This window comes from Equus przewalskii, chromosome 2 (assembly GCF_037783145.1).
Source record: "Equus przewalskii isolate Varuska chromosome 2, EquPr2, whole genome shotgun sequence".
Taxonomy (NCBI): Eukaryota; Metazoa; Chordata; class Mammalia; order Perissodactyla; family Equidae; genus Equus; species Equus przewalskii.
In genome coordinates this window covers 106762011-106780008 of record NC_091832.1, presented here as the reverse complement: position 1 = coordinate 106780008, position 17998 = coordinate 106762011, and the positions used below count along the sequence as shown (strand labels likewise).

The window sequence follows — 17998 nt, the reverse complement described above, 5'->3', positions numbered from 1 at the left end:
GATCACTAAATAATTGCATGCAACATCGTTATATCCTTAACATAACATTGTGACCCAAGGTTTGGAGTAAAGAAAGAAAAACACTCTACCAAACTTTTAAACACGAGTAGGACAATCCTACACAACCTTGCATTAGTTTTACTAGGATGTATTAACCTCGCCTTGGGATCTGTTCCTTGATTCTACTCAGATGATTAGGTATAGGTTATGGCTCCAATGATCTATGCTCTGGGCCCTACCGCTTAATCATCTCTATTTTTCAGATAAGAAGCTTGAACCTCAGTGAGGTCAAGTACATTTTCCTAAGGTCACATGAATTATAAGGGGCAGGGTAAGAATGCTCTCTGAAGCCCATGACTCTACCATTGGGCTAATAGTCATTTTAGGAATTGTCAATACATTAGGACCACAGAGGGCTATGTCATTCCCAAAAATTGGGTTCAGGTTTTCCACTTTGATTGGCATTTCTGCTTTGGTTCCAAAGAAAATAATCTATTGGTGCCTGCAACTGAAATATAGCTGACTTACAAAGTCAGGTGTTAGGAGAGGCCTGGGAGGCACACTATGAGGATCAGGTGTTTCACCCCTGGTCTGTCCTTTATGTGGCTCCTTATTTTTCTAAGTTGTGAGTTCTTGATCAGGGACTGGGATGGGTTCAGGGGGCCCATGAGTCATCCCAAACGAAATTAAATACAAAATAACATATGTGTTATATGCTCATTGTTCCTTTCTGAAGAAAGTGTCTATAGTTTTTATCAAGTTCTTGACCTCCCCAAAAAGCTAAAAATCACTGACCCAACTTAAGTTAGTGTCATCTGTGACTACTTTAAAGATTTTATTTTTCCTTTTTCTCCCCAAAGCCCCCGTGGTACATAGTTGTATATTTTAGTTGTGGGTCCTTCTAGTTGTGGCATATGGGGTGCCACCTCAGCATGGCTTGACAAGTGGTGCTATGTCTGTGCCCAGGATCCGAACCGGCGGATCCCTGGGCCGCTGAAGCGGAGCGCATGAACTCAATCACTCAGCCACTGGGCCAGCCCTGTGACTACTTTAAAATCGAATCTCATTGTGGTTTTCTTTGTTTAAGAGTACACTTTAATTTTAATTTTTTTTTTTACCTTGGAAGAACTATGAAAATTCAGAAATGACTCTTTGAATCAAGCACTATTACTAAAATCTTTATTTAGGGTAGCCTCCTTACTAAATTGCTAGTGAACAGAGAGTTATAGAGGCAATGCTATGAGGTCAAGAGTTCTCCAAGATGAAGGCAACAGAATTCAATGAAATCCAGGAAATCTCTGATTGACCCTTGGCTTATTTATTGCTTATTTTAAACTCATGTGGATATAAATCTCCTTCCTTACTATCCCTCCTTCCTACCCTTCACTCACGAGAATAGGTCAACATAGGAAGTAAACAGAAATGATATTAATATGAATTAGATTTTACCAACAGGATGGTAGGTTAAGCCAATGGAACAATGAAGATTATTTAAAATAGTTTCCCCTAAGTTATATATGATGTGTGAGCTGTTTTCCCGAGACTACCATTGGGAAGCAATGATCTGCCCAGCAACCCAATGAGCAACTGAGAGAAGAGGGAATGAGGTGAATGGGTTTCAGGTATGTTTGGAGCCTCCGACTTTTATTATGTATTCAAGGGTCGCCAGGACAGAAGCCTCCAAAAAATTATCCAATAAGACATATAGCATGTCTTTGAATGTCGTTGCTTAATAGGTTTATCCAAGGATTATTTATTTAAATTTTATTTTATTTGATTATTTATTTAAAATTTATTTGATTAGAACTTAGGCACTGTTAATTTGTAGAATCCTCTGTAGCAGAAAAGATGATCTCAAAGCTTATGGTTTACTGCCTTGTGGGGCATTGACCAATTTTGTATCTAATCTAACCATATCCTTCTAACATTCCTTTATCGAATTGCCTGTAAATACCCAGCTCTTTAAATGCTCTTTGAATGAGGCTTCTTATCTTTCTGGATACCTTATTAATTAATGAGTTGAATTAAAACCTTTTTATTTTATATTTGTATGAGAGTCATGTTTTAACTTTTTGTGTATTGTACATTAACACTGCTGGATATCTGTATTTAAGACCATTGAACTTCCAGTTGCTGATAATGACTCATGGTGAGCATGCAACCCCAAACCACCAGACTTGGTTTATATGGTTACAAGCTATGGTTGCCTCATCAGTATTGGCAAGTAGTGTAAATTCCTGAAGAAAAGAATTACACTCAATAGGCAAAACAGATAACCACAATCTTGGAAATAACCTGAAGATCATGTAATTCATCTCCTGCATTTAGAAGACAGAGAAATGAGGCTCAGAGGGATTCAATGACAGATAGCCAAGTCAGGGCAAAAATTAAGGACACTTGCGTTCTTCCTTCCTCCGCACACTCAAATGTCCACAATTTCCTCCCAGCCTGCTGCCAAGGTCTCATTTTATGCTTTGATCTTATGTCATAAGCCAAGTCTTTTTAGGAAAGATTCTGGAGAACAAAGCACATTTTCAAATATAAGACAAGGAAAAATCAGTAGCAGGTTCTTCTCTAATGGACATGCTTCTAGATGTTCAAAGACGAGGAATTGTAACCTTTGGTGACCTGAAATGAGAAGTATTGTCTGAAAAACTATAATCAAGCTATAATTTTTAGGTTTTACTTTTTGTTATTATGATTAGTTCTCTGAGTATGCTCCTGGCTATTTTGGTGAGAAACAAGTTAATAAAGAAATTACTCTGTGCATTAGATCAATAAGTCATGGTGTCTTAATTATTTTAGTAATTGGGAACTTTAACAGTTGTGACCTAAGAAGATGGTGGAAAAGAAAAGATTTGCTCACAGAATTTTCAAAGTCGCATTGGCTTTGGGAAGAATGAATATCTCTAGAGTTTAATCCAAGGCTATGTGGTTTAATAATTTAGATATGTGTCTAAAAATGGTCTTTGCATGTCTGAAATGAAAGCCCAGAGAATGGGAGCTATTTCTTATAAACATGGTCTCTGTTATTGCCCACAGTCCACATTCTTGGCGGGATCCCTGTTTATTTCCTCTCAGCTCGTGTGATGTGCCAGGTCGCTGAACTGCCGCTGCACACCCCAGCCACCCCTCTCGTGGCTGCGCCCAGGAGGAACATGCGGGTGGAGGAGCCAGATTGGGGCAGAGATGCTGCAGGTGCTGTTCAGGCTGTGAAAGGTTACCAGTGAGCAAAGTTCTGTAGAAACCACATCCTCCTACAGCTATCCTCCTGAGATGGGTTTGGCCTCCTTATTGGAACGGTTCTGCTCAGGTGAAGCAAGGGCAGAGAGACAGAGAAAGGATATAGCGTCTATGAACACACACTGTTTCGACAGAAAATATTCTGATACAGGCATACCCTGACCTTTTTACCTAGCTAAATGTTAGTCATCCTACAGTTCTCATCTTAAATATGGAAGGGAAACTGAACCCTTGATTGCATGAGATGTTCCAACTATGTATTTCCATAGCAACCCGTATTTCCCCATTACACAGCTTATTACACTTAATTGTAATTGCGTGTTTACTCGTATGTATTCTCCATTAGATTATAAACCCCTGGAGTCAAGAACAGGTTTAGCATGCTTATCATTGTATCTCCAGAGCCTCTCAGTGATCATTAAATACTTGACAAGAGAACAAATAGTCAAGAACAACTAGCTTTGAGGTCAATAAGGACACAAGGTGCCTGAAGGAGGAGAAGCTTATAATAAACAGGAGGGTGTAGGTTGCTCCTCTGTCCTCTTCAGATGCATTCTCTCCATGGTATTTCTTCCTTCCTCTTCTCAATACATCTGCCTCTGGGAAAAGGAGCCTACAAGGCTGAACAGCTTCGTGTATCGTAACAGGGGACACATCTTTCTGCTACAAGCCATAGGGTCTCAGGCATCAAGAAGCAGGGGTCTGGGGGTATTTCGGATTTAAGAAGTTCTCCCCAGTTCCCTGGAATTAAACCTATAGTCGGGTTGATACTTGAGAAGAAATATAAATAAGGATAAAGCCTTATCCATAGGCAGGTATTAAGCACGATTCTCTTCTAAGGAGCTCTCTGAGTTTTTATTAAGAGAAAAATGACACCATATTAGATCTCATGGACAGGCTGAGCCCAGAAGACCAAGGTATGATAAGATGTGAGTTTCTCTACTCCAGGGAGCAGGGACCCTAGTAGAAAAAAAGGAGAAAAATAAAGTCGTGCAAACTGGTTCCTCTCCCACCGTTTATTACAATGACACCAAATGCCCCCTCTGACAGAGATACGGGAAGGACATAGCTTGGTAGCTTTATGGGTCAATAGGGGTAGATTTCTTGATGTTTTTGTTATTATTATTGTTTTATTATGGCATCATCAAGGTTGATTTTTATTTAAAATTTCATTCTCTTGAAGAAGCAGAGACAATAAAAAGTGAATAATCTTAAAGATTGAGGTGATAGGAAACCTAGTTCCTTACCAGCATTATGAACAGGTTAAACCCCTACTTTTAGGTTGAGAAAACCTTGGCAGTTACTCTAGCGTTTGTATCACCTGATTAAGGCTTTTGCACCATTGTTCTTCAGTGCAAATATACTCAGATTGATTTATTGATGAACATCTGGAAGAAAGCAAAATTAAACTAGCCATGCATGTACAGAAAAGTTGTATATTTTGTTGTTAATGTTGAAGGGTGGCAGAATATGCCACCCCAAAATATGCCACCTCAGCATCAGGATTATTTTGAGCTAAAGGCACTTAAAAAACAGCAGATGCAAGAGCGCTTTGATCTCCCCTTTTTCTTCCTGAAAACAGGAGAGAAAACTGCATGTGGAAGATGCCCTCCCTATACTAGGAGAAAAGAAACATTCTTTTCATCCAGGACGGGAGGTTAAGACCAAGAGAATTCTGCACAAACAGACCTTGTTAAAATAATTCGCATCTTCCTTTAGCCTCCCCATATATTTTACTTTTCCACAAAAACTTCTCTTTGTTCAACCCAGTACAAAAGCATTTAGGTTTTGCCACTTCTTTGGGTCTTTATTTGCGTGTGAGGGCTCCTGTGCTGCAGAAAACCTAAGTGTGTATGCTTTTCTCTTGTTAAGCTTTCTTTCATGACAGAGCCTCAGCAGAGACCTAAAGTGGGTGAGATTTTCCTCCCCTACAGCGTTACGGAAATAAGTATTTCAGGAGGAACATTAAACTATATGTTTTACCGTGGAGACTATATCAAAAAAGCAAAGTAGTTAAGTTAGATCTGGTATACTCATTTGATATAACCACATTCTTGTGCCAACTATAGTTTTCCTCTAATTTGTCAAAATGTATCTCTCAAATCTCTATTTTACACAATACCAAGTTGCAACGTTGTTTAGGAAGATTAGAAGACTAAATTTTGAATCATGTCCAATAATCATAATATTTAATATTTTTCATAGTATCTTATTGTTATTTATTGACTGTGTACTTAGGTAAAAATTATCATCAAACAACAAAACAATATCATCTTAAAAGCATTCTCTTAACACAAGTCAATATTGTTAAAGCTGAATTTCATTTCATCAGAACAAATATTTGAAAGAACTTTTTTTAAGGAACAGCCATTGGTAAAATAATTTTATTCAAATTCTTTTGAATTATAGAACAGATGGTTAGAAAGAGATGCTTTTAGTAACTATATCTGAGGTATTAAGTAATTTATATAACATATACTTGAGAGTTGTTATAAAAAATTTATAATAGTAGAAATAGTTTACCTTTCTATTTAATTGATCACTAAATAATATTTATTTAAACTGTATCAGTTTAAATGTCAGTTTTTCACATCTGTTTTGGAGGTTCATTTCAATATATGATTATGTTTCTTGATTTTAATTCATCAGCAGTTTTCGAGTTTGTGGCAGTTTATACAAAGGTACAGAGCCGAGTTAAGGCTGAGAAGTGAGGCGGGTTGCCAATCTAAATCTACACCTGATTCGTCTGCGGATGTTGAAGAAATAATGGAATAAATTAGGAGATACTCCTTCTGCAGGAAATTTTTAGGAGATGTCATAACAGCTTTACCGAAGGTCACAAACCGACCCATAACAATTTAATATCTTTTTTTTTATCTTCCCCTGGCATGTTCCCAGTTCTTTCCTCTAGATGATAAAGTGTGAGACACTTTTTCTCGGATCCTTTGCATTAGTTTTGTTAGAGCGGCACGTAATATGCCAAATCAAATCAGGATCCGTTATTATTACATGTAGTGTAATTCCATGTATTTAATGAGAATTGCTTCTGAAACCTTCTACAGAGAATTGAATATGTTCATTTGCAGTTGGAAATACTGCGTTGATGAGATGCTGCCTCTAGAGGGCACTCTGCATTCAGTTCAGGTAGGAAACAGTCTCTGATGTTGCTCACATTTTCTAAGGTTTTCATTCTGAGTTTTCCAGGACAGAGAGAGAAATGTGTGGTGTATATGTGTGTAATAATTGTAGCTAATATTTTTGTTTTATTTATTTTAAAACATAATAAAAATTATGTTTATTTTCTAGTTTTTTTTAAGTTGCAGTCATTGTTAATATTTATGTAGTAGACATATCAAATAGTTTTCCTCCTATAGTGTGGTGAGTAGATTTTATTAAAGATTGTAGTAGTCCACATTCATTCATTTTTTTGCCGTGTTCATATGCATGTGAAATGGATAAGCTTGAAATTTCTTTTTGTGCCAGAAATTAGGAAGAAACTGGTTAAATAAGGGACAATTTCAGTATCAAAATAAATAATAAGAGTGTTTATAGTTCACCAAAAAAATAGGAATTTATTTATTTATCCTTATAAAAAATTTTAAAATAAACATAAATGGGGACAGGAGAAATCTTTTCTTTACATTGGGATGCTTACTAACAAATGCAGAGGAAATTAAGGTATTAGAAAATCACTATTTGGCAGCCATCACAGTAATAATTCAAATAAGAAATATCAGTGGCTGCTAAAACTAGTAGCTGAAGTTGAGGAATGGGCTGTTTACATGATGTCACACGACCTCCCTCCCCCAGTGCTTAGTGAGTACTAAAGGAGGTACTAAAGAGTAACTTTATGTTGGAGAATCTAGGCAGACTACACCTTAATAAAACGATCAAAGTTAAAGCCACCTGTAATAAGGAAAATCCAAAGTTTGACAATCTGATAGGATGCACTAAAAACCACAGCTTCCCATCTGTGGTACTCCTGCCCCAAATACATATTCTGAATCTAACTATGAGGAAACATTTGGTGAAAGCAAATGGAGAGACAATCTACTGAATATCAGGCCTGTAAACTTCTAAAGTGGCAGGTCACGAAAATCAAGCAAAGACTGGGGAACTTTTCCGATTGAAAGCGACTAAAAATTATGAAAACTAAATGCAACTTAGGGCCTGGATTGGGTCCTTTTTTTCTATGAAGGGCATGAACAGGATAATTGGCAAAAAGTTGAAGAGGGTCTGAGGATTAGAAGGCAGTGCTGTATCAATGTTCATTTTCGGGTTTTGACGTAAAGGGGATCAGGAGAGGCCACTCCAAAATACGCCTCTTTGACAGAAGGATTATTTTGAGCTGAAGGCAATTAAGAATCAACAGATACAGGAAGAGTTCTCTGCCCTCCCCTGGTCCGCCTAGAAGCAGGGTATCAATTTCTTTTTGTGAAGTGGCATCAGTTTGGCCCCTCTCCTGTACTAGGATGAGGAGAGTGACTCTTCTCACTGCAGATGGAGAGCCAGCGCCGAGATGAGTCTGCACAAACAAACCTTACTGAAACGGCCCTTATCTTCTATCGATTCCACATAGATTTCCTAGTCACTTCCTTATAATTATCGTCACTTGAAGCCCAAGCCCTCCTTCCTTTGTTAAGAACGATATACAAAGTCTCATGTCTAGCTGTTTCTTTGAGTTTCACTGCTTTCTTGTGAACTCTTGTGCAAGTAAAAATATTAATTAATGTGTATTTCTTATCTCCTGCTAATGATCTTTGCCAGTTAAATTAGCAGGCCCCCAGACACTGAACCTAAGAGGGAAGAGGAAAAGCTTTTCCTCCCTGATAGATGGTTATCTTGTGGTTCCAGAGGAGAATGCGCTTGGTTGTAGGAAACACACAGTAAGTCATCCAGCCGTAGCTTATTTCTGAATGGATCTTTGTACACTTCTTAGAAATTTGGGGGGAGTTTCAAATTATCTTAAAATAGAAAAAAAGTACCCAAACACTAAACCTAAAAAATAAAATCTGATTTGATACTTAAATTATCTTAGGCTCAATATAGAAATCATTTTATAAAAATGAAATAAGCATTTCATTGTGTAGCAGAAACTAAGATGCAGACCAATAAGTCTTTGAGATTTGTGAAATTAGTACAAACCAAAACAAAGCAAAGACGATTTTGGGTTTTGTCTTGCCTTTCTAAAAGAATGTGGAGGAAGAGCATTTGTGTGAATCAAATTACTAGATGGTCTGTTCTAGCCCAGGGATTCCAGAAAATGACAGAAGCTATTTGCACTGTAATAATTGAAGCTCTAATAGGAAAAACACAAAATAAACAAAGAAAAACGTCAAAGCTTGAATGTCTTCACTTTGCTCTGCCATGGCTGGCATTTCGCCTCCCTGTGCACTTATGATAAACATAGAGGCTCTGCTGAAACCATCTCAGATTATAGAGGCTTGCCTTTGGACATGCGGGTTAGTGCTAAAATCCATGCACTATAGAAAAAACCAAGAACTAAGAAAGGCTTTTTTTCTCATTTAATTCAACAAATATTTCTTTAAAACTTCTTTGTTCTAAGGCCCATTAATCTTCAAAATCCACCAAACCCGTGTCCTCTTGATTTTGGATGAGATTCCAAAAGAAAAATGTATATAAAAGGGGATTTTTTTTTCTTTTATTAATTACTTTCTTTTAGACAATGATATGACCTTTGATGTCAGAGAACATCACGGGGGTTTAAAATGGATTTTTATCACAGTATTATTTTTAGATACAAAAGCTATAAAAGGAAACTATTATGGCCCTCGTCTGTTTATTTCTGAATATAGAGAGTGATCATTTATTCCTAGGTGAAATGGAAAAAAACACTGGCTCCTCTTTGTTATAAAATATCAAATATTTTTCAGTGAATTCAGATGGGAATTGTCAAGGGTCATGATTGTGTGAGAAATCAGCAAAGTGAAACAGTTATTTGGTATAAAATTGTGTTTTGTGCTTCATACATCTTTACAGATTGACATAAAAGCCCCTCTAGTATTTGTATAAGTGTGACTATTCAAAGACTAGTAGAGGGATTCCTGGAACTGAGGGGGTTAGAGCACTTGGCAGCAGAAGCGAGTCTCACATTTACCTGGCACGTCTGAGATCAGGTGGGAAAGGGTACTCTCAGAAGCCCAGGTAGATTTCTACAGTAAAAACAAGGACCAGCAGCGGGGTGAGGTGACAGTGTTTTTATGAGTGATGACAGGATGGATGGGAAGCAGTCGCATTCTACTAAGGAAACGGCATTCCTCATCACTCAGCTGTCACTTGAACTATGTACAAACACACAGTCCTGGCCAGGCTAGTCAGAGCGGTGCAGCCTTTCTCGAGCTGGGCACTGCACTGAACACTGTATATGTGTTATCTCGTTCAATCTGCAGATGGCGCTCTGGAGGGAGGAACTGCTCGCCGCTTTTACAGTTGAGGAAACTGAAGTTCACAGAGACGAAGTAATTCGCCCGGGCTGAGCTCTTCACCATTGCACTTTATTGAGCAGGGACTGTGTGTAGATCACCAAAGGTAAAGAATTAGAACAGATCAACTAGTGAGACCAGTAGAGGTAGATCTTTTCAATAAATAGTTCTTTTTTCTATAACAAGTTTTTTTTTTTTTTAAAGTAAGAAAAGAAAGGGCCATATACAATATTTGGTCCCAAAGAGCTGAAACTCCGGAATTGGTATGGGAAGTAATTGTGTGTGGTGGACTATGTAATGGAGATCATAACACAATTAAATTTAACATTCCAATGAGATTTGGAAAACCAAAGAACCAATCAGACTTATTTTTAGAAAATGGAGTTATAAAATACTCAGGGGAAAGTACTTAGTTTTGAAGATGAAAATAAAACTAATATTGCTTAAAAATATACATTCATACCAAATATGACTATCACACAAAGTCGAGGCTCAATAAATGCTGAATCAAATATTTTAATCTTTTGCAATGAATATTTTTATAATAATTATTATAATAATACAACGTTAATGTAGAAAATTTAGAATAAAATTATGGTAGAGTTACCCTACTTTCTTTATACACACATGTATATTTTTGTAAATTGGGATTAGGGGTATATAAAGTTTTATATTTTACTTTTTCTGATTAATGTATCATCAGAGTATGAAAGGCCTTTCTTTTATAAAGAGATCCATGAGTAGAATAGGAATTCAATTTAAAGCATTCGAGAACAGACATGAACAGATGTGGCTCAAAGTGCAAGGCTTAATGAACTTTAACAAAATATGATACATTTAAGTACACCAAAGACAGACAAAAAGCAGTTAGAAAGCAGTGGGCCTATCAGAGCCATGTAAAAGTTGCACTCACAAAGGACAAGCAGAAGGCTGTTTAGAGTTAAGAAACTTGATTTTTGACTTTACTCTTAAAGATGTTGGGTGTTCCTTCGCACCTAAGTCCAAGCTCAAGCATGCACAGGATCTACTCTAAGCCGAGTAATAAACCTAAACATAAACGAAAAACTGGGATTCACCCGAAAATTCTGAAGGAATTTGAGGGCAAATTTAGGAATCTTCCTTAAAATATTTTAGCCACCCTGAAAGAGAAACGAGGATTGCTAATATTATTTTAATTAACAAGAAGAGCCACATAAGAAAGTCAAAGACCTTATCAGTGAGCAGTGGAATTTCACGACGTAGATTCACTAATATGTAAATAATTTAAGCTGTGGAAACAAAAGTTTCTGTAAGGACACATCGTGCTTGACTGAATCAATACATACATGAAAACTCCACCAAGATTATAGGCAAACGCAATTTGAAAAATTGAGTTAATATGAAAATGTTTTGTCATGTTTTAAAAAATAGATTCTAGACAAGAACAAAAGGGTATAGATAACAGACATATTTCTGGGTGAGTATAAACATTTGGTTTCTCTTAGGGGTCTGGGCTAGGAAAGATTTCATTTTGGTTGTTTGTAAACTACAGGAAAGAAAAATTAAACAATGACAATGACATTTTTAAAGCCTTTTCAAAGCAAAATGCTAAAGCAAAAGGAATGACCGAGAGGAAAGATACACAAGCTTACAGAAATAGGCTGAAAAAATAGGGCATATACATGACCTTCATTGTAAAGAATTGTATTCGGAGGAAAAATGACCCCAAACATATGAGTCTCCTATCTCCGGCCTAAACTTTCAGTTACAAAGAGGTTCACAAGACATTGTAGATTGTTTGCTTATGAAATCCTCCTCACGGTGCCACAGAGGTGAAAAAGCAAAATAAAGAAAGGACTGGATTTTATCATTCACCCATTCAGCAAGTAATTATTGAACACCTCTTATGTGCCAGACAGGCTTCTCGGTGATTAGTCCATTACATCAATGAATAAAAAAGAAAATAATATCCCTGCTCTTGTGGAGCTTACATTCCAGGATTTCTTAAAAACAACAACCACTGCAACATTATCCTGCCAAGAACAAACTTACAGTGAATTTGCCGTCAAGTTCATTCATAAACGTGGCTCGGAAGATCTAGTGAAGACCGACTATGATAAGGTAATTAAAAATTTAGTGTATCTATTTGGAAAATATAAACAGTTTCCAAGAGAGGGCTAACAAAATCTTGGAATTTGTTATGAGAGCAACCCCTCCTCTCAAAAGTGGCTATGGGCAGCAATGTGACCCTGGAGTTTTACATCACGAAATACACATAGAGCTCTGAGGTAATTCAACTTTTAAAATAAAAACGAAGACTTAGAGAGTAATAAGAAAGAAATTATCTTTAACATGTGAAACTTTTAAAGAGATCTTTCGAAAAAGGTATAGATCCTCGATGATGGTTAGAGATAGAAAACTGTGAAAAATTAAGAAGATGTTTAGTGAAACTCCAAAACAAAACAAACAGAAAGACTTTAGAAATCCCAGATGCGACATGGCAGGCCCGATTGAAAGCATCGAGCAAGGACAAAAGAGAAGAGATGGTTCAAACAAAAAAACAAAACCAGAAAAAGAAAATCTGGAGAAAATCCAGAGAAAAGGAACCCCGGGAAGTCCTCAGGGAGATGGGAGGAGGCACAACCTCAGGAAACCAACAAGGGGTGGACTCAAGAGCTGGGAAAAGTCTAGTGAAATATTTGTAATATCTATTAAGTATTGAGCTTAAAGATATATCTAAAAAGCTCACTGTTACTTTGACAGCAGCTTTTGTTTAAAAATAAAGAAAGTCGGGCATGAAAAGGATCTTGCTGCTCATGTAGCTTGGAAATACCCCTGCCTGGCAGAGGTTAATGGGCAGGGAAGACAAGGACTCCACATGTCCTGGCTATGAGGAGGGGGCAATAGATGAGAAAAGGAAGCCATAACTGGGAACCATTGATTAAAGATTTCAACCCCTGACAAGCTGAGAGATGTGAGATGAAACTTATAACTGAGCTGATTTTTATCTGCCAAATTCCCCTACGCTCAACTGGAACCGACTATCTGTGCCAAGCAGCAATGGTTAGAGAAGAATGTCCCAGAGAAGAGAAAATGGATCATGTAAGCCCAAATTCATAATGTCCAGAGGTGAGGTATCCCTTTGAAACCCTCACATAAGAAAGGAAGCTTAACCTTTTTGAGGTGACATCAGAGCAGGTAAATTGTCAGGGTCACAAACTGAGTACAGGTGTGTAGGGTGCAGTGTAAGAGCACTTGACCCAGGAGGGAGGGGGAGGCTGAGATCTCACCCCTTCTCCACTTGCCAAGCCCAGAGCCCTTGTGTGGGGCTGTGTACACCCAGAAGTAGGAGCACCTGTTTCTCAGTTACACAAAGGTTCTCTAAGGGCTAGTGTCCCTGCCCAAAACCACCGTCAGAGGCAGAGCTCTTACCTGGCAACGTTGGGGTGGGTGGCATTTGGCATTTCTTCTGTTTGTATGTTGAGATGTTGGGACCACTTTGAATGGGTTCCTTTACTGTCCCCAAATGGACACAGACATGCTAAAGGAGCTTCCTCTTGCCTTTGTTCTCACCCGAATAGGTAATACGACCACATCTGAGAGTGCCAATGTAGTCCCCATTTATCCACGTTTTCACTTTCCACAGTTTCAGTTACCCAATCAACAGCAGTTCAAAAATATTAAATGGAAAATTCCAGAAATAAACAGTCCCTAAGTTTTAAATCGCGTGCCGTTCTGAGCAACGTGATGAAATCTTGTGCCATCCTGCCCTGGACGTGAATCATCCCTTTTTCCAGTGTGTCTGTGCTATATCCGCTACCCACCCCTTAGTCACTCAGCAGCCCTCCCGGTTGTCAGATCAACTGTGGCAGCATCGCCGGGCTTCTGTTCAAGCAGCCCTTATTCTACTTAAGAATGTCCCCAAAGTGCAAGAGCAGTGATGCTGGCAATTGGGATACACCAAAGAGAAGCCATAAGTACCTCATTTAAGTGAAAAGGTGAAAGTTTTCGACTTAATAAGGAAAGAAAAAAATGGTATGCTGAGGTTGTTAAGATCTGTGGTAACTTTTATTACAAGGTATCGTTATAATTGTTCTATTTTATAATTAGTTATTGTTGTTCATCTCTTACTGTGCCTAATTTAGAAACTAAACTCTATCATAGGTTTGTAAGTAGAGGAAAAAACATAGTTTAGATAGGGTTTGGTACTGTCCGCTGTTTTAGGCATGCACTGGGGGTCTTGGAATGCATCCGCTGTGAGGAAAGGGGGATGACAGGGCTAGGACAATTGCAGAAGAGTTTTTAGGCAGAAGACACTATAAAAATTACAAATTCCCTTTTCATAATCTTAAATTACCAAGAGGACACTTAAGAGTCCAAGTTTTCTCAACGGCTTCATAGTAGACCCCTCAGCAGTCTTTATTTAGACCCAATTTCTCAAAACTGTACCTAATTAGAACTTGTCAGACTGAGGGGGTTTTCCACACTCTGAGCAACGTTTTTCATCTTTACACAGAGCTTTGGCAGTTGGCAGCTGCTGGGCCACTGGCGGTCTCTGGGTGCCTAAGGAGACCCCTGAGCACATGTGCCCTTACCAGACGGCTCCCAGGTCCCGTGGTGCTTTTGGTAACTGCCAATGAAATGCTGATTAGCAAACGTCCTTTTCCTATGACAGAACATTCTGGTTCAAAGAGAACGGTGGCTGACACTGCATGATTGATTTAACGATCAGGGAATTACTGCCAGCAAACCAGCTTGTTTGGCTATCCTTTCCTCACCCGATTTGTTTGTTTGTTTGTTTTTGCTGTTATTCCCTCAGAGAGCATTTTTTTTCCTTTTCATCCAGCAGGTTTCTGGAACCCCAGCCCAACTGGCTATTTCAAGTCTTCTGCTCAGGCTCCAGTAAGAGAAAAAACAGAACTGTACTGGAAAATAACGTACCTTAGGTGGGAATGAACCGGGAGGGAAGTGTCAGAAAGTGAAACTGGTTCTTTGGATCTGCTAGGTGAGAGTGACAGTAAAGGTCACTTGTTGGTAAGAGACTCTGAATGTTAGTGAAACTGGAACTGTGTGGTGGGGAGGAGAGTAGGAGTTGAAGGTCAATGGGGAAATTTGGTGGCTGCAAGAGCTATGGTTAATTTATGAATGGACCCTAAGCCACGTCAGTGGATACTTCTGAGGAGCCTGAATGAGTAGGGGGCAGGAGAGGAAGTTTTGGGGTGTGAGGAAAGTCCAGAAAACGTGCTAATGAAATGTTCCACACAAAGGAACAACAGGGTAGCCATATTGATGCTTTACGTAGTGCTTGGAAGGACCAGAGGAAGACTCAGCCCAGAAACCACGAGGCCCTTCCATGCCAAGATGGCGTGTGGTCACTGGACAGCGTCTGACAGAGTGGCAGACTCCAGAGCAGAGCATCTGGTTATTAGGCATTGCTTTATGTACCATGTGTTTAAAATTAGTTTCTAAGAATTATTCTGTATGCTTCAAAAAACAAAACACAAAACCAAAACCAAAAAATAATAAGATTTCTAAGAGGAAAAAAAATATGGGTCTTCCCTGTGAGCATCATGATTTTTGCCTTAGGCAAATTTAGAGCTGGAATGTTTATAAGAGTGTTCCAGGCAAGCCTATCATTGCTTCAGGCGACACACACGTCTTTCTCCATGTTGCTCTCGCAGGCCTATGTCGTCATGGAAAGAGTCCCGGACCTGGAATCGGAGGATCTGGATTCACGATGGACCTCTTCCACTAACTAGCTGTGATTTGGGAGTCACTTAGCTCATTTTTTGTCTAGTAATTAATACGTCCATTCATTTCTCCAAGGCCATATGTTAAGAACCCACAATGTGCGTGCGGATCTCATTTTTCTCAAACATAAATGAAAGAAACTCTCCTAGATCAACTCAACGTGGAAATCAAATAATTGACTTTAAATGTCGCTTTTTTTTTGAGAATTGAGATAAAAATCTAGGTCTTCTGATATGATACATAAACTTATTATGGTTTGTTTTTTCCTCTCTTTTTTGGTGAGGAAGATTGACCCTGAGCTAACATCTATTGTCAATCTTCCTCTTTTTTTTTTTTTCTCCCCAAAGCCCCAGCACATAGTTGTCTAGCCTAGTTGTAGGTCATTTTAGTTCTTCTATGTGGGATGCCATCACAGTATGGCTTGATGAGCTGTGCGTAGGTCCATGCCCAGTACACAAACTGGCAAACGCCAGGCCGGTGAAGTGGAGCATGTGAACTTAACCCCTCAGCCATGGGGCCAGGGCGGGCCTCTTTATTATATGTTTATCAAAGTTTTGGGCTATGTATTTTTAAATAATAGCCTATTTTATTTTTTTCTTTATTGGATACTTTTACACTATAAAAGTACATCTATTTTAACAGGCAAACATTACAAAGATAAAAAGAAAAAGTTAATACTCTTTTTCTTCCCTCAGTTCCACCTTACTGTGACAATTAGTATTAACAACAGTAATCCACATTTTTTCTCCATGCTCATACAAATATAAGTATATGTATATGGTATATGATATTTCTCTTCTTTTTTTTAAAAACAAAAATATAGGCATATTATACATTACTCTGTTAATTATTTGGTTATTTTGCATTTCTCTGAACACTCCTCCAGGTTCATACGAATGGCTCTAGCCAATTATTTTTAATGGCTGAATAATATTTGAAAATTATGAATGCACAAAATTTATTTAATCATTTCTCTATGATAGAATACCAAGTTGTTTCTAATTATCTTTTCTTTTTAGTGTCACTATAATCAATGCTGTAATAGAAATATTTCTCTGGATATATTCTTACATACTGGTACTTTATTTACATAGAATAGATTTACCAAAGTTAGATTGTCAGGTCAAAGGGTGTGAATGTTTAAACTTTTAATAAAGCTTCTCTGTTAGTTTCCAAATTGGTTATAGCAATTGTCATTTCTATCAGCTATGTGTGAGAATTCTTATTTTCCCACAACTGACGTCAGCTCTAGATGTATTAATATCTTTGCCAATAATGGATATTCCACTGTTGTTTCCATTTGTATTTTCCGAATTTCCAATGATGCTGATCATATTTCAGTATGTTTGTTAGTCATTTGCGTGTTCTCTTCTGTAGTTAGTTCTGGTTCTTGACTGACTTTTCCTTATGGGTCTACTTTCCTTTTCCCATGTGCAGTAGTTCTTTGTCTAGTTAGCATTTGAATAGGTTATAGAAAAACAATGTTATAGAATAACAGTGTTATACAAAAAACACAAAGTGAGGTAAGTGGATCAGGACTCTAGGGTGTTGGCTTGGGGAGGTAGCGATTGCAATTTCATACAAGGTGATCAAGGGCAGGGCTCCCTGAGACGATGACATTGGAGCAAGCCTTGCAGGAGGGGTAGGAGTGAGCCACTGGAGTTCTGGGGGAACAGCATTCCCTGTCAAGGCAGCCGGTGCCAAGACTCTAAGGCTAGAGCTTGTCTGGTGTGTCCAACAAACAGCGACGAGGAGCGTCTAAGAAGGAGAGGGAGCCGGAAGGGGAGTTGTAGCCGATACGACCAGAGGTAGAAGGGAGCAGCTCAAGGAGGGCTTGCTTGGAGGTATTAAACAAATCTTAGCTTTTACTCTGAGGAGATGAGGAGCAGTGGGGGGTCCATATGGAGGGAAAAGTTTGGATTCTGGGTGTAATCTGAATTTAACCAGTAGGAGGGGAAAGAGAGAGAGAGAGTTAGTTCAAGGATGCCTCTAAGTTCCCTTAGACTAAGCAACTGGGAAAATGGAGTTGCCCTTTATGGAGACAAGGAAGACTGAGGGAGGAGTAACTTTGGGGTAGTTAGAGAAATGAAGAGTTTTTTAGAGCCTCTTATTTGGGATGTCTTTTAGACATCCTCATAAAGACATCCCCTAGACATGTTGAGTAAGCAGAATATGCAAGACTTGATCAAAGTAAGCTTTTTGCTGAACACTTAACACGTGTCTTCTCATTTAATCCTCATGTTGACACAATGAGGAAACTGTGGTTATTGCCTGATCTGACGGTAAGTTAAATACAACGATGATCAACTCCTTCCTTAAAAATAATCTACAAATTATTCGTTATTGTCAGAGGCATTTTATCATAGACGCATTACTTAGTGTTCTGCCTTTTTAAATGCAAATTTATTTAGAGGCGTTGAAATGTTACACTTAGATATATCCTGAATTTTTTCTCGTATGAAGCCCCTGACAGTGTAGAGCTAATTTTATATTTCTGGGGGTTGCCTCTTGACATTTTGACTCGAAAGAGAAATCAGCTTAAGTATTAACTCCAAAGGGCAAAGAGCTAAGAGCAAAAAGAG

At 38.3% G+C, this 17998-nt stretch overlaps 1 protein-coding gene across 2 annotated transcripts in view; it reads right to left on the bottom strand.

Annotated features, from left to right (window-relative positions):
* The window catches only part of TNIP3 (TNFAIP3 interacting protein 3), a 100214-nt gene that overhangs the window by 55107 nt on the left and 27109 nt on the right, over nt 1-17998 (bottom strand). The window contains exon 1 of one of the 2 annotated variants that reach the window (XM_008512781.2): nt 13098-13259. The exons of the other annotated variant lie outside the window; for it this stretch is intronic. Coding sequence (XP_008511003.2) covers nt 13098-13129 — 32 coding nt within the window. The 5' untranslated portion in view covers nt 13130-13259. Of the gene's footprint in view, nt 1-13097; nt 13260-17998 lie in introns of those variants that run through there. 2 annotated transcript variants of the gene reach the window in all.